This window comes from Lagopus muta, chromosome 9 (genome assembly GCF_023343835.1).
Source record: "Lagopus muta isolate bLagMut1 chromosome 9, bLagMut1 primary, whole genome shotgun sequence".
Classification (NCBI taxonomy): domain Eukaryota; kingdom Metazoa; phylum Chordata; class Aves; order Galliformes; family Phasianidae; genus Lagopus; species Lagopus muta.
This window is the reverse complement of record NC_064441.1, coordinates 15,219,800-15,243,823: the sequence shown is the minus strand read 5'-3', so window position 1 is coordinate 15,243,823 and position 24,024 is coordinate 15,219,800. Positions and strand designations below refer to the sequence as shown.

Below are 24,024 nucleotides of genomic sequence, written 5' to 3'. Positions count from 1 at the left end.
ACAGAGCTCAGCACACACATCACCAGCACTCCCACAGCAGGCAGCAGCTTCTTACCTGGACCTTCCCTCAGCAGAATCCACCGAAGTAGAGCCAGATAAAATCCGCTGCTGCCTGCCCACAGAGCACCCTTCACTGAGGGGCAGCAGCTCAGGCCCTGCTCCCACAGGTGGGGCTATTATGGGTGAGGCCAAGCTGATTACCTCAGCGCCTGGTACCTGCTACGCCCCTAGGGCAGGAGCCAGGCCATACAGCTCTCCTCATGCTGTACAGATGTTACAGGCCATTAAAGCCCTTCTGGAAGCAAAGATGGAGACTGGTGGTGGGCTGCCTGGGGCATTCAGGTAGGCTGGTGTATGATGCTGCTGGAAGTGGGGTGCTGGTAGGAGGGGCCTGGACTGATTAAAATCTGCTGAAGCATGATGAGAAAGGGATCACCTGTGGGACACAGGTGAGCAGCATTGTCTTAATGATGAAGATTTAAGACAAAATCTGAAGTATAGCCCTCCCTTGTTTTCCCAAGGCCTTGGCTGCCCCACAAAGCACTGAGTGCCCTGGGCACAGAGTACTATGGGGGGGTTCCCAGTCAGGTGCTGGGCTTGTTGTTTGGTGGTTCATGTCCTTAGGTAAGGACTTGGGAAGGTCTGTGTGGTGCATGGCTGTCTTAGTATGTATCTCTTAATGTAATCTCTGCTGTTAAATGTATTTTGTATTTTGAAAACAAGTTCATCTGGGGGAGGGCTGCATGAGAGGCCTACCACTGAAAGTCTCTACATCAGTGCACTCAGAGCAGCAGCACTGTACTGGTGCCTGGTCTACAGAGATTATCTGCTTGTATAGGAAGGCAAACAATAATAACCTTGCAGGAAGTACTTTTGCTTGTCCAAGCTCTAGGTGTTTTTTAGGATCAACAGACTCAGTCTAGATGTTAGAATGCTTTTGTAGGAGGCCCTCTTAAAGTAGGGACAGCTGGAGTTATTAGTAGCTTTTGTTAACGAGTGTCTGCAGTGGTCTTAACCATGTCTTGGAGTTTGTTAGCCTTCTTTGTAAGGCTACAAACTGCTGAAGGTCCAGACTCCCTCGATGTTTGTGCCTTTCTTTACAGCATGTCAAGAAGCAGTAGGTAGTCTGCAATGTTGTTGTTCCTGTCTCTTGTTCTTCTCTTTCTTGTCTTTCACACACTCATCTGTGTGTTAGCCAGGAAGGAGGCGATACCTCATAAACAATAAGGAAATAAATAATGCATCTTATAAAGGGGATGGATTCTGTTCTGTTTTGTTTTTGCTTGTTTTTTCTTTTGTTGCCTCTGATTCTGATGGGTAAGAACATGGCTGCCTGTTTACTGAAAAGGGAATTTATTTCGTCCTGTGGAGCGAAGTCAGGTAGTCAAGCTTTTAAGTGAATTAGGACTGGGGTTATGAATTTTGCTTTCCTTGAGAGAACAAAAGAAGACTGTAATGCTCTTATTTCTTGTGTTTAAAGTTATTTCCTTATGTAAAGTCCTCTAAAGGAGAATATATCTTTTAAGACTCTTAGAAGTCTGAGCTTCAGTGATGTCTACATCTCTGGCAGTAACTTGCTGGGCAGGATCCAGGAGAGCTATTCCTATGCTCTAATCCAGCTAAGTGTTTAAACAAACTGTTTCTAATCTGATATTTATTGCACTGACCTGAGGCCTTTATGGAGATGCTTTGTGACTCACTGCCAGTTTTCTGCGCAGCAATTCTTCAGTAATTCTGAACATCATGCTGTGTGCCTCTTGCCTACTCCCTGTGTCATTTTTCTGTCTGATTTTTTTTTCCTTTGGTGCCCTGTCCTTCTTCTTAGCAGCCTTTCTTAAAGGTTGTGCTACCACGTGTGACTGCGTTTTATAAGGCTGCAGTGGTGATTACTGACTGGAATACCAGGTACACCATTATGAAAAGGGGCCAGAAATCTAGACTGGTGTAAGACACCGAACCCATCAGCTCCAGGGCAGACAAGTTTAATGAGGAAATTGACTTTGCAGTACAAAAAGATACAGCAGAAGTGTACCATCTGGAGGGTGATGTGCTGGTGAGCGTGCATTTGTATGTTACGTTTCAGTGGGAGTAGGAGGGGAATGCCTCAATGTGCTGTTCAGAGTGCAGTAGGGGGTCAATCCTCACATCCCTCTGTATGCAGAGCTCCCTTTGGAAGCTGATAGGGAGCATCTTGGAGAGCAGATTGTTATTCTGTGAATTCCTTTTATTCCTCATTTTCTCTGACTTCGCTGTTTAGAAATTTCTGTTATTGCTTTTCATGCTGTGTCATAGACTTGGTGTCTGATATTTCATGTCAAGGCCAAATGCTTGGTCTTGGAACACTACCATCGGAAATTGGTGGGAAAAGTCTGAAGGAGGCAGGAGAAGGAGAGAAAATCAGTGAGGTTTTCAGATGTGTTTTGTTTGTGTTTGTGAACACGTCTGTATGGTTTCTTTAAACAGGAGTAGACGCTTTAGAGCAAGCAGGACTGAAATTTTGCAGTGAAAAAGAGATCTGACTTAGTAGAGAAGACAGAGTCAATGTTTTGCTGCTTGAGTTTACTATCCATGATATCCTTCCTGAAGCCAAGCAGGAGGACCTTCTCAATTCTTGTTGCTGCTCAGTCAATGTTAATAGTGCCTCAGGGAAAAAAAAAATCTAGATATTCATCCAATACAGAAAACAGTCCAGTTCATCAATATGTATATGTAAAGAAAGGGACTGATAGGCAATGTTGTTGTATGGTTTTGATGATACTAAATTTAATTGTATGTATGATTTGGTGTCCTTGAAGTATAGTCTACGCCACTGGATGAAAATAATCCAGAGTAGTTTAAGGTGTGTGGGTTTTCTTCTGGTTTGGAAGCAATGTGAACGGGAAATGAGGAAGAACAGGGAGATATGTGAGGCCTCAAGTGCAAAATATGATCTGGCTGTATAAATCGTAAGCAGAAAAAGTGCGCACCCAAACTGAGGGTTTAAAGATGAGGATGGTAAGTTAGAATAGGCTAGGAAATTCGAGTCAGGTTGTCAAGGATTTTCTTGGTAGTCAGAGTCCAATTGTATTATTTCCAGTAGCTCCTTGCTAAGATGCAACACAATTTGCCTTTCTATTCAAACCTTTGGCTGTCGGGCTGAGGTCTTTTAATGCCATTGTAGTGTGGTGCAGTTACTGTTCCCTTAATATTCCTGTTTAGAGTTTGCATCAAGATGTGTTACGGATAAATGAAGAGATAGAGTTAAGATTGAAAATGTGTTCATTTCCTCAGAGACTATCCTTTAGTTGACTCAACTAAAGTCGTTGAGGTTGGGGCTACAAGCAGGAATGATGAAGGCAATGCAACTGTCACAGCACTTCTAACAGTAGGAGAATTTCTTTCATTGGATGAAATCTCCAGTAAACTGCAAATTACTTAAATGCAGCCAGATCTTGTTTCTGCGTATGTTGCGTATCTCTTCTTTTGCAGTCTCTGTTTTCTTTTCATGTTTGTACTGGTTTTGAAATGGGAAACCTAGTGTTCATTCTGAAATGAAGGAACAAAATTACTTAACGTTGTTTTCTATTTAATAAATGTCTAACCACATAATATTAACCTTAATGTGTACTTTCTGTCAATGACAAGCTAATGCAGTGTACTGTAATTGATAATATATGGATTCACTAGAGCATACTGACCCTTATAAACTATCTTGCCATGTCTATCAGTAGAAAATTAAAAATCTTGCAACAGAAATCCTTTTTCAGAGGATGTGTGTGTATATATATATTATTTTAAAACAGTGGAGAAAAGGCTTCCACTGATTAATTACTTTTTCATTTTGGTTATTTAATGCTTCATTTTTAGCATGTTTCATGAATATAACCTTATGTACATGTGGAATATGTTTTCTCTTGAATGTTTGTAGCTCTCTGCATATGTGACATGCTTGACCTTAAGAGGAACATGCTTATGCTTTTCTGCATGTCAGTGGTGACATGAAACTCAGGAACCCATTAGAAGGACAGAATGAATCTCTGCCCTGTGCTGGTCTCACGTTCTCCTCCACTTGATTTGTGTGCTTAACGTTTTCCTTTTCAGACAGATGTAATGGACTGACATCCTTATTCATAGCAGCCAAGTATGTATTTTCCACGTCATTCACTCAGGTCCTTTTTACTGGCCTCTTCTCAAGCTTGTACAGTCTTTCTAGGGTTTTTGCTGTGCTTCTCTGTGAACAGCTGGTGTAACAGAACTCTGTATTGGGACTTCTGAGGAAGTGTATGGAATGTTGCCTCCTTGAAGGCTCTGTGAGCAGACATAAATAGGGTGGTGTTATGAGCTGTACAAGCATTGCTTTCCCCCAGAGATGTAAATGACCTTTGTGCAATAGCTGACATCTACCAGTGCAGGAAGTAACATAACCTTTTTGCAAGGGATAGCACTGATGGTTTTAGGAGGCTTTTGCTTGGCATATGTAGTTTTTTGGTTTTTTTTTTTTTTAAAAAAACCTGGAACTGGCAATAGACAATGTCTTACAGAAGAAGCAGGAATAGCAAGTCAGTATATTTTTGCATCTATGTGTGGCTTACTTTAAATTGCATTTATTCTAAAGCCTTGTTTAAAGAAATACTTTTAAAATAAGCTGTGTACTAACTTACATTGCACAACTGGTAAGTGGGAGAGAAGCGTTATTGTTCTCGTCAGATAAAGATGGGGTGCAAAGGGCATTTCTGTGCAGCTCCGTATCACTTTTGAAACCAGGTACATAGGCCTTTCACCTACAGAGGGGTTAGGTCATCTCTGATGAATGCAGCTCTAAGGCTACAATTAAAACTATGGCTTGTATTCATTTCTACTAACTGCTTCAGCTGAGCTCTTATGGTTCCTAATGGGTAATAATAATTTAAATGACATAATGACATTATGAAATCTGACACGTGCTGCAGTTGTAATTGTTTGCTTTAAAATAAGTTTTGATTAATTGTATTTGGGAGTCACTGTTGACAACAGTATGCTTAGAGCTGTTATGATATAGGAGTTAATCAGTTTTAAGGAACAAATACAAGTCGAGATAATCAAATCTTTTCCTGTTCTGGCCAAGTAAATAAGTTTCATTTGGGGATAATGATCAAAAGGATCTCTTTGAAAAGATTTTAAGCCAAATGAATTTGGGCAAAAGCTGCTGAGAAGAAGTTTGTGTAAATTCTTTCATGTGTAAGGTTCAGAGCAACCTCGAAGTCAATTATTTTGCAGTAATTTGCAAAAATATAAATGCCTTAATTAAGCAGGTTTTAAATAAAAAGAGGAGTTAAATTGTTGGCTTTAATGTGTTTATACATCTATGTTTTTGAGAATTTGGGGGGGGGGAAAAGCATTTTAATCTCACAAATCAAAGTGAGATTGCCATTACATCCTCAGAACTTCTGTAGAAATTTTCATGTTCATCTGCTTTGTAACTGCTGCCACATGGTGTTAGTGTAACTAGCTAACCTGATGGAATCAGATAGTCTTATCTGAGGCAGTTTAATCAATCCTTACGATTGTTATCAAATATAATGTTTCCAAGGGAACCTGTATTAGCCCAGATTGTACACCAAGTGACAAGCAATCCCCTAATGGAATTCATTGCATACATTTTGGTCCCAGCTGGGATTATTGCTTTCACTTTATTAAATGTAAATTTTGGATGTTTGGAGTGAGTGCTTTATCCATTAGGTGAAGCCTAAGTATACAAGCAGTTACTGTTTACAAATTCCTTTACTTTCAAAAGAGGACTATTGAATGCTGTTCTTCCCTGATTTCTTTGATTGCTGGATAATCTGAAATGCACCCATCTTGGTTCTCCTACCCCCACAAACTGGCAAAAATCTGGAGATAATTGTGGAGGATGATTGAATGTAAAGCACGAGCACAGGTCTAGGTATAAAAGTTCACAAAGCACCAAGGTAACCAGGCTTTTATTCTCATAGCATTGCTGTACATCTTTTCTTGTGAAACAATCAGTCTTGCTCCCCAAATCCAGTAGAAGCCTTTACTACTGATACATGAATATGTAACCAGTATAACCTATTGGATACAAATGCTCACTGCTGACTGTGCTGCATACCTTTGACTATTTATTGAACTGCTGTATTACAGGCAGCGAAGCAAATATTTGGACCTCTGCTGTGTCACTGCTGCAGTCAGGAGCCAGATCATCCTGTTTTATGGTCCTATTTGACTCCATGTATGCTAACAATATGTAATAGACTGAGCCTTCTCAAAGTCTGTAATGATGCTGCAGGGATGTATAACTCAGCAGCTACAGTGAAATGTGGAATTAATCTTCCTATTCCCTTCATTTAGTTCTAAATCACATCTCCTGATCTGAATGTATTTGAGTTCCTGCCCTTGCCCATGTTCCCCTTTACCTCCCCATGTAAGCAAATCCAGGTGCAGGTTTGCTGGTTTTTTTTAATTATTTATTATTAAATGGAAAAACTTTGAAATTTCAACACCTGTATCAGTGATCAGGATTGATTTAGTTGAGATCTAAATATGACTCCAGAACAGATATTTTTTCATTTGTGTGGAGAAGGGAGGAGGAACACTGCTTTATGGCTTTGGTCCAAAGATGCTGATGTCCTCCAGCAGCAGAGCTACTATGCCTTAGCTTGGTTAAAGCAAGCAAGTGATGGGCAGAAGCCATGAGGGTGATGTTGCTAACGCAATACCCAGTCACTTATGTTTTCCTGTCTTGGAAGACTGCTTGTAACCAGATTGAAAGTACAAGCTTTTTGGTGTGGGATTAAAGCTTGTATATTGGAAATGCTGAGTGAAGCAGTGATTGAGCACCTGGTGGGAAGAAAGGGCCAACCCAGGGGAGCTCAGGTGTGTGCAATGTACCTGAGTGATCGAAAGGGGTGGAGCCAGGATGTACCCCTTTCCAGACCTCATTTAAGGGTTGCCAGTGGAGGCAATGGGATTTTACTGGAGATTCCTGTCTGCCTGAAGCCTTCTAAAGGTAAGTGAGTTTTATTCCTTTGTTTCTGTATCTATGGCTGCTGCATTTGGTCTTGTCCTCATTTGCTGTGGCTTCAGACATTGCTACCCTGCTATTATTACTGTATTCTCCATTACACTGTACTGTTACAAGTTTGTAGTTCTGTAATAACGCTTTTACCCCTGTGCAGCTCTTGGTCTTCAGGTCTCCACTGCAATGGTGTCAAGAGATTAGGCAGTATAAATGAGCCAAGCTTGTTCTCTCATAAAATAAATCTTAGGCTTTTGCTGGTTCTCAATTGCTAGAAAAATCAGAGTTTTTGTTTGGGGTTTCTGAATAGCTGCCATTTTGTTGGCTTTGCTGTATTTGTGTAGATAACCAGATGAATTAACTGACTCTGGGGGAATCTTGTCTCAATTTAAGCAGCATAACTTCTCTCTGAGGAGTAGAAATTATAAAAAAAAAAAGTGGTATTTCCTTTTTGTGATTAGCCCAGAATGCGATCTATTACTTGTGGAACAGCCAGTGCTGACCTCATCTCTTCACTTGTCCTCCATGTGCTCAGGGTTCTGTTGGTGGAGAACTCATGCTAATTAGTGCTTAATATTAATTGAACAGTAATAATGACAGAAAATGCATTACTAAAGCTGATGTAAGTAAGCAGAGAAGCTATTGTGATAATTGTTATTGCTGTTCTCTCTATTGTCTGGCCCATTTGGTTTCTAATGTAAAGTAGCTGATTTGTATATATGATCTATTTACAATGGTAATTTCCCACCCAATGTTAAAAAAGGAACCAGTGGGCAATGATGACACATCTGCTGGTTCATCAAGCACCAGCCATGTGACACTGCATCTAAGTATAAAGCAATCCAATTCAATAATCAAGCAGAAGATGAGGCAGCAGCACTTCTAAAAATGTTCTAGACCTTGTTTGTAGACCACAAACTGAATATAAAGTTTGATACCATGCTGTTTCTTGATCCGTTCTGGGTAAAGGAATAGGGTGGTCCTATCTGCAGCATTAGTATAGTTTGGGAAATTCTCTTTTAATAACTATGTTGTCAGAAAGGTGCAGACAAAAATTCCATGTGTGTTTTATTGTTGGTATCTTTTGGACAGTATGAGCTTTGAGAAGCTTAGGCAATTAATGTTCAGTATGTGAGAGGTTGTAAACACAGAGGTGACCTGCTATTCTCTGTCACCCACTGAGAGCAGGCTTGAGTATTTTCAATCCGAAGCAGCTTAGACAAGGAGCTGATCTGATCTCTGCCTTTGGAAGCCTTTAACAGTAGGTTAAAAGCACCTGTGTGGGCCGGATTGTAGATCCCTCTCAAGCTGGAGCAGGGCAATTGATGATGTGATGTTTCTAGGCTTATTTTCTCTGTACCATGTAGCGACTCTTAACGTGGTGATCTTGATGTCTAGCTAAGTTGTTTTTGCAGGCTTTCAAATCTGAGCTATGATCTTATTCAGGTAGGCTTCAGGACTAAGAAGCATCCTGGGTTTTTTCCCCAAAGAATAGATCTTTTTGACACAAGCAGGAAACCAGTCCAGATTTTGCATTATCTCAACTTCGATTTCTGGCTTCATTGACTGAGCAGCTGGGATCAGTTCCATCTCAGTGTGCTGCAAGAAGAATAATGATGATTGCAACTCACTGTGGAAGTACTCAGAATATTTCTTGTTCAGGGTTTAAATTAGAGTTTGTAAGTGTTTGTAAAATTAGTGCAGGCTATGCTTATGTGCAGCTGAAAGCCTGTTGTATAAATGAGCAAAAAGATTTGATCCTACGTGTTTATTATTATGTGGGGCTTTTTTTGCCTCAGTTCAGTGAATATGAATGGAATAAATCCTGGCCTGATGAAATCTAGGAAATGCTCACACTGACTTAAGATACACCGCAGCTTTTTTCCCACAAATGCTAAAACCATATGAGCTAAGTTTAGCACAAGGCTTGTTTTATTCTTCAAGCAGCAGGGAAGATCCATGAGCTCCCAAAATAGCAACTTGTTTTGGTACTGGTGACACAATAATTGCACTAATATTGCTGCTGTGAAATGTAAAGACTTTTTAGGAGTGAAGTCACACAAAGTAAAAATACACGAATTACAGTATTTTAACAGTAATAAGGGTTTGTTGACTTCAGCATGACAACTGAAATATAGGACTCTTTTCTCTTTCTAAGCACAACCCTGCCATCATATCCAGAATTATTTCCCATTAATCACTTTGTTAAGGATTTGCCAGCATGCAAATCTCACCATGACTGGGAAAAATCAGTACCCAGAGTAAACTGGAAAGCAGAAGCGCCACAATAGAATATATGATGTGTTAAGCATTCGAAATGCTGAGCTATTGTCAACAGTCTGAAAAGCAAGTTGGCCAGTAAATGAGCTGGTATGCTAGGCTGCAGCCAAAGAGTGCTGACAGAAGGAGCTTGCTGCTTGATTAAATTGGTGTGGCACAAAACTGGGTGGAGAGCAGCAGGAGCTGCTCTGTGCCTGCCTGCAGAGCCCAGCTGCAGGGGCTGTGCTGGGGGAGAGTCTGCAGCATAGGAATGGCAAATGTCTGAGAGGAGCGTGTCTGCTTCTGCCTCTGCAGAGCTGGGGAAGCATTATGGACCAAGGTGCCTTCACAAACATGGCTTGAGTTGGGCTACTTTATTTCAGGAAATGCAGAATGCTGCGAAATTACCAGAAGCACCTTCTCAGTGAATAGTTCATCTTTAAGAATCAGGAAGCCATCTTTTTCTGGATGCTTTCTCTTCCCTCATAATCCTTTCCAAATTGTTTATTAAATGTTTGCTTTCAATATGTGCTGAACCCCACACTGATTCTGGACAACATGCCATCTTTTAGGTATTCACCAAACTTGTCACGGGGTGGCATCTGCTGCACTGCGTTTGGTTATATCAGTTGTTTCTGAATGACCAATGAAAGCTGTGGCTCTCTTTGCTTTGGATGTGTGTAACATCAAGCAATGACCTTGCATGACACTAAAAAGCAAATACTGGGCATATGTATGAGTAATGGTTTTCATTCCTTCTGAGTATATATTCATACTACTTCTATATCTTAGTTCTCTGTAACCTCTTGGCCAAGTTCTGTATGGAAATACAAGAAGAATATTTGTATTTCTTGCCTGATACCTTTCTGAGAGAGAGAGAGAGAGAGAGAGATGCAGTCCTAGTGCTTAGATAACTGGTAGAGGTGGGGACTTTATAAAATCAGTCTGTGCCTGAATTTCCAGAAAAAAAAGCTTAATGTTTCTTCAGCATTTCATAGGGTGGTGGTTAGTAAAATAGTAAGAAAGAGCAGTCTGCAAAGAGGAGGACGAAAAATAATAAAAAAAGCAGCCCATATCTGTTTTTACAGTAAATGCAAAAACTGCAGCTTCTCTTGCTTCTGACCAGGACCAAATTGGAAGTAGCAGCTTAGTGCTGAGAGCATTTATATCTTATTTCTTGTCCCTTGAGCTGTGCAGTTCTTCTGCAATCAGAGTTGCACAGAAGCAAACCTTCCAAAGCAAATAAATAAATAAAATCCCAGCTGACATGCTAATATAAATGGTATGAAACAGAAGGGTAAATGGGGAAAAAAAAGACTGATTTGACATAAACAAATTAGAGCTGTTGACAGTGTGGGTGATTTTGAGAAGTGCAGTTCCATTAAATTCACAGATATGAATCCTGACAAATAACAAGCCCTGGTAATTTATATAAACAAGGAAAGGGAGTAATGAGTGGATGTGGAAATCTAACAACTGAATTCTTGTTAGTGCAGAACAAAATGAGGCAGTGTGGATGGAGAAAACAGCCCCTGCAACGATGAGGCAGTGCTAATGTGCAGTGGCTCACTGAGAACTTCTAGTGCTGTGCCGGTGTTGGAAGGCTGCTGAAATGGCTGCCTTCCATGTTATAGAAAAAATAAAAGCACCCTTAATAGACAAGGTGAGATTGTAAAGTCACACAGAAGCTGAAGCCTTTTGATGCTGTGTTGTTTGTTTGAGAGCAAACTAATATTTGGGGGCAGATTTCTCCAAGGCCGATTCAAACTAGCAGATTCCTAGTGCTGTACAAGCAGTAGGTCCACGGTTTGGAACCTGGGATTCTTTTCCATTCATCCATCATTTTATCTGCTTTTTGCTGAAGTTTCTGCGCAGGTACGCAGTGCTTGTTCAGGGTGATTGGCCAAGGTCACGTGCAGCCTACTGCTTCCTGCCTGCACACCTCCACAACTTCATACTGCTCTCTTATTATTTTAGAAGGAGCTTTTCTTTTTTTTACTCTTCATTGAGGACTGTTAATGGAAAAACCTATTAAAAATTCAAAGCAGTGAATTTATTTTGATAAAAGCTGTTAATTATAAATGTCCAGCCATATGGCCATTAGGACTAATGTTTAGTGGGATAACGGGGGATGAATATTTTAGACAATGAAGGACTGTTTTAGAAAATAGAAACTTTCCTGATGTTATGTTTCATGTGGATTTAACAGTGGTGTGGTGGTTGATAGCCTGCAGTGGTTCAAACTAAAGAACCTGGTCTTTTTTTTTTTTTCCTTTTAATGCCTTGCTATTGAAGAGTCTTAAAAAAGAAGAGAAGAAAAAGAAATGCCTCAAGGAAAGCCAGATGGCTCAATATTGGCATCTGAAATGAAAATAAAATATTCAGCCATACATATGTGCCTTAAATACACTTAGCTGTAGTCCTTTGTTTATGAGCCAGACTTTTTTCTCTATTGCTTTTGCACTGGTAACTTTGAACTTATTTTGCATATGTTTTAGTAGATCAAAGTTGAGTGAAAATGTGCTTAAATATTTGTGTGTATTGCTTCTAGTCCCAAATCAAAGACACAAGGTCAGCCTTTGGCTGGATGGCACGCCCTGAAGTGATAGGGGTTACCTTTGGACAGGAGAAGAAATGAGGCTTTCTGCATTGGTACCTCAGTCTGGCAAATTCTATTTAATTTTTTGATTAAGCTTTGCATGTAGACAGGGATATCAGTAAACTTTCCAATGTGTTGCAGCGTTTCCTAATAATAATATTACTGTTGCCTATGGTTCTGCTCATACTGAAAATCCTTTAACTGCTGGTATGGACTCCTTGATGCCTGGTACCATGTTGTACAAAGTGAGCAACAGCTCAGGGAAGCACATGTGTAAATAAGCATATAATACTGGCAGCTGTAGAGCATTGTGAAGACAGGATGAAAACCCAGTTCTTCTATAGAAGCCATCCAACTCCTGGAGCAAACTACGTACTTCCTTGCAGGTATCCAGCATTTTTCATATGCTGTGTAAAAGGCGACCGCTGTGTTGTTCCTGCATTGTGAAACTCTTGTTCTGGTGGAAAAATTTCATTTTAATTTTTCCCATGTCATCTTGTTTTAATAGTCAATAGGCATTTGAAGGCAGTGATTGAGGACTAGGATAGCATCAATCACTGCTACCAAAAATGTGGTTATGTTAGAGATCCAACTTTGTAGATGGCACCCAAGCAGAACCTGCCTTCTCCTTCACATGTTCTTGGTTCAGAAGACCCTTAATGAAAATGGGAGGGAAGAATATATGCATGGTCTGCTTTTCTGTGAGTTGAGTGGAAAGCTGAAGAGATCACATTTCATTCCAGTCAGACCCGCTTCTGTTTTTCCTGATCACTAAAATCATGAGCTCTATTTTTTGTATGCTCTTCACTTGGACCTGTTTGCAGATGTACTTTGTTACTGTCAGAAATTCTTCACTTCTTCCAGCCTTGAGAATAATAAGTGAGTTTAAAAGGCTGAAAGGATAATACTTGTGATACAAAATGTGGAAAGAAAATTATACGGTGTAAATTAAAACTGTAGATTACTGCTGCGTGGCCCTCTGCACATCTCTTTCAGGTTTCCTTGCCGCCTTCATCTTTGGCCCATCTGTTCAATGGTGCTATGAACTTCTGTGACATGTGAGACAGTATAGATACCATTTTGGCAAGTCACTGTGTCTATTTAAGGAAGGCTGTGAGGGGGTGTAGTTCTGTGTACCTTGCTCCTGTTGATGGAGAGAGCAAGGAAGGCGTGATCAGAAATGAATTGTGGCGGGGGCTGGACTGGTGGCTTTCCATCAGGTCTTCACTGTCATTGTTGCTGCCTACAGCAATATATTTATAGACCAGTTATATATTACAGCTATGTCAGATGCTGCTTTGGGTCCTTTCTAAAGGAAGAATGGGAGAGTGAAAAATCTGTTAAGATTTTTTGCAAAATTGCTAAATGTGTGTGAAGGCATGTGAGAGGAGTAAACTTAATGGGAAGTCCATAGCAGGGAAGGATTTTTGTAGTCCTCAGGTAAGTCATTGCTCTCTACCCTTTGATTTGGGACAGTCATAGTAGTCTGCTTACTCCACTTCTGTAACAGAATGTGATGGTAACTCCATGTCGAACACCAACATCGAAACATCATTGCACATATTGTTTTGTAAATATTGTACTCTAATACATCATACCACTGAAGGAAGCTTTCCTGAGTTGGTTGTTCGTATTTTTGTATGAATCTATCATTTCACTTGCAGTTAATTTCCATTTCTCATCTTTAATCTAGATGGAGACATAATTGCTATCTTCATTTCTTGAGACCGATTTTTGAAGAATCCTCCTATTTGCATTTATGTTTGTAAAAACCCTTCTATTTTAGCAGAAGGAGGTGTATTCTGTGACTGTCCTTAGTGTGGAAATCAAATCAGTCTATTTCAATGCACATGTGCCTTATTTCTAATGAGATCTCTATAACATAATGTAACAATTGGGAGATGGATGCAAAATCTGCCATAGTTCTGTTAACCTTTCTCACCCTGGCCTCCATCAGCTTGAGATCAAGAAGCAGCCTTGTCTGTTTCCAGTCCTGTATTACCCCCCCCCCCCCGAGTTAATGTGTTTTAAATTGTATAGCAACAGCATCTACTGTTTAAACAAAAATCCCTTAGCCCATGTCTTTATCACTTTTTTCTTCCACTCTTGAAGCTATTTGCAATTAAACCTCAGTGAAATATGAAGCATCAGAAATGTTAAACTATCTTGGCAATGAAGAGGCATGAAACAGATGAATAATGAGAAGCAAAAGATAAGCAGTAATGCCACTTTCATTCTGGAGTGCCTGTTCTGGAATAGAGTTCGTGTCACCTCTTATTATTTCATATCCTATTTATGACTCACAGGAATGATTAAGAAAAAATCCTGCTAAAGAACAGTCCTTAGATTTCTGCTTAAATTATGGAAATAAGAAACTTCAAGGCTCTTTTTGCTGAAGATTAAGAAGTATCTATTTGAGATTGCCAGTGCACTTTAACTTAGAGACTTGTGGGGATGAAAGAGGGAGAGGGGCAGACTCATGTATTTTTCTTGGATGTGCCAATTTTGAGCAGTGTGTGAATACAGCTGTGACAACATCATAAGTAGCTTCCTTTTAATTTCTTCCTAGATGCTGGCTTGATACAGTTCTGTATTCATGTGTACTGTAAGTTTGTAATAAATATAACAACAAAGCTCAGCAAACAATGGGCAGGCAATCACACAGATCTGGAGATTCCCTGTGCAGCTTTCTTAGCTCTTTTCCTGTGTGAGAGAAACATGTTAGCGATATAAAACTCAGTGGACCTGTTCTTCCTGTCTATATGCTTGTTTTACAGGGGTGTTTCAGTGGAGTTTGCTCTACTGCTCACTGCTGTGAGGAGTTTGACTCCTGTGGTGTTTGGCAGCTAAGGCTCACAAGATGGCTTTGTCTTTAGCAAGCAGGAAGTAAGAATCCCATTAGATACTTTTCATATTGCATCGAAGCAACAAGTTTGCTCAAGTCTGTGTTGGACCCCAGTGAGAGAAGAGCATGGCAGCATTGGATTTGAATTCTCATCGATATGGACAAGTGAGGTAATGCAGGGAGATTTGGCAAAATTTTGGGGTTAAATCAAGTTAAACATCAGATGTGAAAAAACAAATACAACACTGCACTCTTCTATAGAGTGGAATGTAATCACTTGAAAGGTTTCTCGACGTGTCTGAAGGATGTAACACAACACTAATGAGTTGTGCAGAATGCTGTGCAAACCTTCTAACTCCATTTTGTCGTTCTGTTGCCAGTTTTAGCAATGGGATTAGCGTTGCATTCTTATTCTTTAGAACATGCCAAGAGATTGAGGGTGTGCTTTGTGTCAAGTTCACCCCCTATGGCTGTGTGGAGGCCCAGAGGGTTTCTGGTGGTCTTTGTAATAGAACAGGTGGAAGCCTTGATATAGCCACTTATGTTGTGTGGGAGAGTGCCTGATAATTTGTCACGAACCCTGAAGCTGGTGTTTCAAGGATCTGAATGGAAGAGAGCAATGCAGTTGGTATCTTCTTGTGGTATTTTTGTTGATTCTTCTTTTGTTGTTCTTTTTCTTCCAGAAGAAAATTCTGGGAAAACATCAATTTGTTTAAATTTCTCTTTGGTCACTGGAAAGCCTTGAAATAGTAGTAATATAAAATTCTCCTGATAATGGAGGAAAAACACGCTGCCATTAACATTCCTTCAAAATGTGTAAGTTAGGGGGAAATTTCATAGCAGAAAAGCATGCTGTGAGTGTTGAATCAGAACTGATCTATGTAGATTTGTAGTTAGAGGCATATGATTAAGTCTGTTTTGAAAAGATTTTGAATGCTTAATCTAGATAATAAAAGGGCTACAAATCGCTCTTGAATTTCTGGGCTGTGCTGATAAATCATCAGTTTTGATCTTTTAGTGGTCCAAAATGCCTAAACTTGCTGAAAATAAAAGCCCAGAAATGCCTGTAAATTCTGCCCATTTATCTACAACCGCCATCTTTACGATGAAAGATGTTCCTTGGACCTGATTTTATCTTTCTCAAAAGGTTGTCCTGGCTTCCTGGGCCTCACTTAAATTTGTGCCTCTTCAGCAAAATCGTTTAAGATTTTAATTACCTGCTTTTTTAGCTGGTCATGGTTTTTTGTTTTTGTTTGTTTGTTTTTGCTTTGAATTATTTTCAGAAAATAAAATGACAACTGGCCTTTAATATGTAAACTCAGGATAGAAAAGGATACTTTATTTCTTTTCTCCCATTCACTGTGTTTTCTTAGAAGAATTCCAGTATAAAGCTCATTATTAAATCTAGAGTTCTGATTCATGAACAGTGCTGTGTGCAATTTCTGGTATTGTTTAATGCTGAGTATTTAGGAGAAAAATCACTTATTGGTATGTCTGGCCAAAATATGGTAGGTAGTACTTTGGGGCTGTTGTACTGACTATTTTACACAAGGGTGTAATTCTGTGGCTGGCCTGTATTGGTGCCAGACACATTTTCTAGAGGGATCCTCTTGCAAGTTATGCTTTTACACTGGAAGATGTGAGCAGTAGCTTCCATTGTACTGCTGTTCGTTCTTCCCTGGATGGGATTAGTTCAATAAGTACTTGGTGTAGTTAATAGAAACACTAACATTGAAGATATGCCACAAATAAGGAAATTTTTAAATATAGTGAGCAAACTGGGTATTTAAAATGTACTAAAGGCCTGATATCACAAAAACTTCTGTATATTTCTGTCATAAAATGTAAGCTGGAGTAGCCCCAAGAATTCAAGGAATGGTGATTTTAACTAGTCTCTAAAACTAAGGACATCCCTGCAGGGCTGCCAGAAAGCAGTATTTCTAGCATTTATGCATATGGTAGCATTGATTTGTATGCCTAAAGACTATTAAAAAAAAAAAAAGCCAAAAAACCCAGCTTTTTTCCTACTAGTATTTTATCAGCTTTAATATATAAAATGTGAGTCATTTTCAGTTGCTCTAATTAGCATTTGCAAACAGCAATCCCAAATAAAAGCCTGAGCATAGTGCAGCTTTTGTTTCTGAGGGGTAGTCTGTGTACATGTATTTAATTAGCTTGCATAAGAGCTGTTGATCCTCTATTTTAAGATCAAAAATAAGCCAGGGAAATGTAGCATATGTGAACTGCTGTGTGGAAGCTCAGTGCTCAAAATGGTGCCAAGCTGCATACAGGTAACCAGCAGTACCATTGCAAATTTGCTGAGAAATCTGCCGGTGAAAATAAGGGTTAAACTGTAGTTTATGATTTGTGTTGGACGTCTCTCCTTTTGGTTGTGTGGTGCTTACTCTCCCTGGTAAACCAGCACTTGAACTGAGGATAGTTGATGATGAGCACACTATAAAATGCTTAAGTATATTTTGAGAGTTGGAAGGACTATCAAATGCAATATATATGAATGTGATACATTTGTAATGAATTTGACACACAAAAAACTACATTACAGTACTGTGGAGAATGTGGTTTGGCCATAAGGATGCCAAGGGATCTTAAGCTATTAAGGCTGATGCTTTGTCCTTAGTTCACCCTGCCATTTCTAGGTATTATAGTATGTTGCACAAAATGAAGCCCACTGTCTCACATCTAGTGTTTTTTTTTTTTTAAATACATATATAGAGAGAATGCAAAGTATATTACATTCAGTGGATGAAAGGAATCTGCTGTGAACACAGCTTCACCTTAGTGTTTTCACAGTAAATATTTAGGACAAGTCCTTGCAGTTTGGTTTTTTTACCTACATAAAGTAGTTGTAACACTGGAGAGTGGGGTGAGAGAATCATCCTGTAAAACTTGGTGTATTTGGAGTACAGAGCATTTAGAACGATACGTTAGAAAACAGGTACTTAGGAGAATGTAATGGCTCAAGATAAGGGAGAATCTGTATTTTGCCTAATTTGAGCTGTATGTGTCTATTGTGTAAATCTATAGAGGTATATTCAAGGTGATTAGCTAGGATTTAGTTCTGTGCCGGAGCAGGGGGAAAAGGTCTAATGGAAATGTTGACAGACCATTAACTAGAGTATCACTAATGGGTGCTATAATAGATAGAGATTTTTAATTGTAAAGAGGTTAATTGGTATTCCTCATTTACATTCCTTTCTTCCTGAGTGGTAGCAATTTTAGCTCCTCCATTGATAGGAATGGCTATTATACTGAGAGAATATAAAGGATCACAATATTTTCTCTGAGAAAATAAGCTGGTTGGGAGGGGGGGAGGCTCAGAACTAAGTTAACTGACATACAGTGATTAGCCAGCTGTGGCTGTGGAGAAAACTAGTTTTCCTAACAGTGTATGTATGCAGTGCCTGCAGGAAATTGTTTCCATAGTAATTAGAAGAATTTGATTTTTTTTTCTTTAAATTGCTATGTCTGAAGATGGGGGGGGGGAGAGCAGCTGACTGTTTACTGTGACTTGCACATTGTTACAGACTTCAGCCTGTTTCTCTGTGGAGATGAGGATGGGAGAGAGCAACTACTCTTCCCCTTCTGTCAGAGGAGGTGAGGGGAGTGCTACGTCTAGACACAGACACCTAAAATAAGGCCTGTATCCCTATAACCATGTGAACAACATGAGGTTCTGCTCCTTGTTGCCTTGGAGCTTGGCTAGGCCATGACCAGAGGGTGAGGTCTGCTGGTGCTGACTGTCTACACCTGCCCTTGTCACCATCCTGTTCAGTCAGTAACACTTCCCCTCATGCTTTATGACTTATTGCCATCCCTGTGCTGGGTCATAAGGAGCATGCACTAGTGAGGGCAGCCTGGTGGCTGCTGGTGGCTCCTGGCTGGCAGCCACCCTCTTTTGCCTGCCCACTGCTCTCCAAGCTTGGAGCCAGACCCACGGTGTAGTGATTGTCTACTGCTGGCTGCCTCAGATACATGAGGAGGCCTAGGACTGACCCAGCATCTCATGCAGTGACTGCCTATGTGAATGGGGTACTTGGGAATTAGCCTTCCTCTCCGCCCAAAATGCCCTGTATGGAGCTGCTCTCCTCCACACAGGTCACTGCTTCTTCAGCACTAGAAATTAATGAGACAATCTTTGTCTCATTAAGAATAACAAAGAAGTTCCATATCCTTAGTTTCTCCCTCTTCTGCTGTGGCCACTTCTTTGGCTTCATCATCTATGTTTTCACAAACTACCTTTTTTTTTTATATTGCACTTCCTTTTTTTCCCTAGTTTTTGTCATGTTGTGTGTGTGCTCTTTCTAGAGGCTAACAGTTTTTCTTCTAAATTTTCCTTCGTTTGCAGTCCTGATGTACGTTGCAACAAATATTCCATGCGGATTTTTATTGAATGCTGAAAGCAAACACATCTGACAAATATTTGGTTTTGTGGTTTGTAATGCTTTTTTTTTCTGAACAGATATATAGCCTCTTAATTTCTTTGTAAAATGAATGCTTTAACGAATTTAGCCAGTAGCAACAACTTACTTTTAGATGCCATCTTCATGTACATAGCAAAACTAGATTTAATAGAGGATTCTGTTATTTTATCAGTCCTTACTGCAATTCTTCACAGGGTTTTTTCTAAGACTTTCAGCTTCTACCATGCCTTTACGTAATGGTTCCAATTCTGTTTTATTGAAGTGAGCAACTCTGACTTTCCCCATCTGTGCCCATTTCCTAACTAGATGGGACTTACCTGCAGTGCTGGGGGAAACAAATTGCAGATGATATTAATGAATACAGATAGGAGACTCCATGCTTCAAGAAAATAAGTTGCCTCCCAGCTCTCATTCCCAGATCTCTTGTACTGCTCTTTATCATGGGCTGCTTTAGCAGGTTTTGTGCTCTGTGAGCTTCCAGGCGCTTTATTTGCAGAGTTCATAAATGCCATGGGTCTCACTGGAGCTCCTTATTCACAACTGAGTCTCCAAGTAGCTTGGAAAGCAAGAAGTTGGCTGCTCCTGAATGAGACCCTACTGGCCTGCCTTCCATCTGCTGGGCTGCTCTGGCTCTCTGCTGCCTGCTGGTTCCATAGGCAGGGTGGTCCTCTCATAAGTAATAACATCCACGTGCTGCCAAAATCCCAGGCTAGTTCTCAGCTTGATCAGCTTCCCAATCTGCTTCACCACATGGCCAAGCAGGAATTGTGCCAACATGAGGCCAGAGAAATAGCTGGGGGTAAGAGGGCAGCAGAACAGCATCCTTGATTGTGTTTTGGTAGCCACAGTGTTGGCTTACACAAATCTGAATGCCTGGAGGCTGTCAACTGCTCTGGTAGAGAAAGCACTTTCCACCTTACATTTATAATCACATTGTGTACTGTACCTGCCTTTCTCTGCCAGTTCTAAACTAACCAAGGGAGTTGCTTGTTCTTGTCAGAGAAGTTGTTCTGGAGCTTCTAGACAATTAAGAGTGCCTGTCAGCACCCCTGCTGACTTCAGGATATTTTGTTCCTGTAGGCTTCAGGAGGCCGAGTCACTGTGCAACAGTTCTGGCACGTGTGCTGTGTGGGCAGTGGGGTCATTCAGCCAGAAGCTGAAGCACACTGGTGTCTGTGGTGTGAGGACTTCTCACTTTAAAAGTCACCGACTGCTTTGGCAGGGGTTCTCATTCTCACGCTGTGCAGTGCCCTCTGCATTGTGTTGTGTAAGGAAGTGATCTGGTTGAAAAGAACACGCTGGTCTTTGTGTTTTTTGGATTTCCTATCATTCCCACCCCAAATTATTTCTGGTTTGGATCATTTCCATGACCCAGTTCCTTGCAAGGCCACACAAATGGGAATGAACAGCAGGGTGTGGTGGTGACAAGCAAGCTTAAACTGCATTGCTTTACACTCCATGGGATAGAGTGTTTTTTGGGGCAAGGAAATCAAGGCTATGATAGCAGAAACAGAGCGAATTGAGTGTGCAAGCATACTGACACAGCTGGATTTATCCCAGAATAATAAAACCACCTACTTAGCCCCTCTATGAGTTACACAGAAAAACAATTTAGCTAGTACAACTCCATCCATGCTGGAGGATTTGCCAGCATTCACTGTACTATAAATACAGCTGCCTGTACTTGAGACCTGACCATAGAAATGTATCTTTACCAGCTTTAATTGATTTTAGCTAGGAGCAAACTGGCTCTAGAAGGAACTACTTATAGCTTAACATTTCTGTTGAAAATGTACCATTTAGTAATTAATGGGTTTGGAAAGCAGCCAGAATCTTTCAATCTAATCCAGTTTAAGGAAAAAAAATCAATTGAGTTTTTTCTCTTGAATGGTAAATATAATGAAATATTTTACAGCAAATTATGGTTAAAAATAGCCCAGTTGCACCAACTGTCACATAGGATAAATCACTTGCATTGGAAAATGATTTTTGTGATTTGTGGTCTATGCAAATAAGCAGAGGGTTTTGCTCCCCATTTTGTATTCAGGCAAAGTTCCCTGTGGACTTCAATGGGAATTTTGCCTAAGCAATAACAGCAAAAATTGGTCCCATGTGAAAAAAAAATGATCACTGGGGAAAATTAAGAGATCTTTCTTAAAGGCACAGATGGCAGTTAAGCATTTAACTTTAATTGGCTTTTTACATGACTGGGGAACCCTCTGCTGTTGTACCTTTAGATGAAGCCTCCTCAGTATGCTGGAAATATCTTGCCAGAATAAGAGAAATGTATGTTATGGATGTGAATAGTCAGTCCATGGTAGGGACAAGCCATTGTGCTGTATGGAAGTAAAAGAGTGCTGTTGAGGGATGTGAAGTAGCTGAACCAAATCCAAGACAGAGCAATGAGAGCTTCCTTTACTGTGTGTTCTTTGTTACACTTGTGGTAGCACAGTGTGCATGAAAGGGAAGACAGGGTGAGAGGAGCCAAACATGGCTGGGAGAAGGAGCAACCACAGAAGTTCCATGCAGTTAATAATGAGGGGAACAGATTTGAGTCCTTAAGCTGACCTGGCAGATGGGTTGAAAGAATTTGGGAAGGCTGCCTAGAAGACTCTGCTTAGTCTTCCAGCATATCATGCTGAAAATTAATTACAAAGAGCAATCGATAGCTTTCCACTTTCTTTAGGCTGATCACAGATGCAAAGAGTATGAACAATCCAAATCTCAGTCATCTAAAGTCAAAGTTATGATGAGCACTGTGCTCACTTATGAATGTAGTTCTGCAGGTGGTTGTGGTGGTGGCAGCAGTGTGATTTTTGAACTCTGGTAGTTGTGCAGCTTTCTAAAAATGAAGACTTTGCTTGATCTTTATGCTCCCTGAGTAGAAGTTCTGTTTCCTCATGTGGCACCATGCTTGCATTCAGTCAGAGTTACCTTAGGCTTACTATGATTATAAAGAGGAAGGTGATGTAGTAAACAAGACGCTCGGTTTTGTGTGTTACCCTACTTAAACTACTGCCATTTAAAAATATTTAATGCAAATTTTAAATCCAGATGAAAAGCTAAGCAGCTCTTCTTCCTGTACCAATAACTTCCTTTTTGCATGATCTATGCAGAAGTGTCTATTTTCATTTTTGTATTTGAAAAGTGTCCTCCTGCCTGCAGACTCAAACTGTAACTTCAGCTGTCCTTACTGCAGACTCTTCAACTGTGGTCGTGGCATTGCTGAAGCTGTTAGGTATTGTGAGCACACGTGCATGTTCAGTGAAAGGCTCACTATCGTGATTGTTAAACCAAGATTTAGGATGCAAGATGTAAGATTTCCCTTGCCTCTTGTATGCAAGATTTATGATGGTCTTTGTGAAGAAACCATTGCCTCACTGTTAAATTAAGACTGTTAAATTAGTCCTATCTGATTAGACTAATTAGAACCAGGTACTAGGTGTTGGAGTTGAAAAAAGCCAAACATAAAGCTTGCAAAGGTTGAGGATAGTAGTAAGACAAGGCTTAGGTTATGTGATGTGCCCAGAAGTTAGGAGGATGAGGAACCCATATTACAGGGGGCATAGCGAAGCAGGCTGGCAGCATGAGAAACTGAGAACCAACAGTAAGCTCACAAGAAACAGGAAAAAGTAGCAGAAGGCAAGTTGCAAGAGTAAAGGAGAAAGAAGTATGACACAGTTAACTTAGTTTGTCCAAGGAACATGCTAATCAGTCAAAATCAGCATCTTTGTGGCCTCATTTTTAAGTGTGGGTAAACTGCCAATCCTTAGATTTACCTATCCTGGATTTGGTTTGGTAAGATTTTGTTCTTGGCAAAAGTGGCTGATATAACTCTCTCACTTGATCACTGCACTGAAGGTCTTGTTCTTGATCCTCTCTTCTTATTTAGTGGGATGCAGAGTTTGGGGACAAGAATTCATGACACACCTGAGTAAATATTATAGCTAGATGTTAGAAATGTTGAGATTTCCTCTTCAATTTAACTTTTTTTTTTTTTTTTTTTTTTTTTCATTCTGTTAAGCAGTCTCTAGTCATGGAACTCTTCATCTGTGGCCTGGAGGTCATATATATCTCTGTGTCTGAAAAGGCTTGTCATCCTCTTGAGACCAGGAAGTCTCCCACAGAGGTCTGTCTCCTTCCTGGTGCATAGTTGTGTTTCCAAACTACTTGCCACAGCCATCTTCCTGGCCTCATTGTTCCTGCAACTATTGTAAGTCTGAGCAGACTTTTCTTCCTCTTTTCTCAGTGTGAAAATGTAGCCAGAGGTCAAGTGATATCTCCGCCTCGTGTGTGTGTTTGTGTACATAAATCAAATAATCTATCTTCTATGTAAGAAAGAAATCCATGCAGAAAATCCTGTGATTGATTCTATAGGCGCTTCTTATTTTCCTGGACTGATCATTTTATTTCTCCAGTGCAATTCCCACAGTGTTACTGGAAGAAAAATTGGGTGTTTTCTTCTAGAGCTGATGAAACTGTGGTCCCTGTGAACACTGGTGCAAGAATGATAAGACACGGAAACTGCCAAAAGGTGCAATAATGTGTCTGGAAGATGATTACTTCTGGGTTCAATTACTGGGTTTAATCATGCAGGGAAGACACAGCCAAGAGCAAAGGTACTTTGGAAAAGAAGCTGCTAGCTGCATTTCCAGGTCAGTGTCAGAAACTGTTCTTTCGATTTCTGCTCCCCTCGTGGCCGTTAGAGCTACCCATGAAGATGCCCATTACCTGAGTGTTTCATGCTTATGGATTGAAATTTGTAGTTCTTCAAATTACTTATGAAGCTGTAATGATTTTACAGAGATCTTTGTTAAAGTAACACAGAAAGAAATTGCACTAGACAGTTTCTTTCTTTTTGGTGCATGACTTGGGGCAGAGATAG

General features: G+C 40.2%; 1 protein-coding gene across 2 annotated transcripts in view; it reads left to right on the top strand.

Moving 5' to 3' along the window:
- The first annotated feature begins 523 nt into the window (after nucleotides 1–523).
- Nucleotides 524–24,024, top strand: part of NYAP2 (neuronal tyrosine-phosphorylated phosphoinositide-3-kinase adaptor 2) — a 153,271-nt gene continuing 129,770 nt past the window's right edge. For both annotated transcript variants that reach the window (XM_048954995.1, XM_048955000.1), the window contains exon 1: nucleotides 524–624. In XM_048954995.1, coding sequence (XP_048810952.1) covers nucleotides 569–624 — 56 coding nt within the window. In that variant the 5' untranslated portion in view covers nucleotides 524–568. The remainder of the gene's footprint in view (nucleotides 625–24,024) is intronic.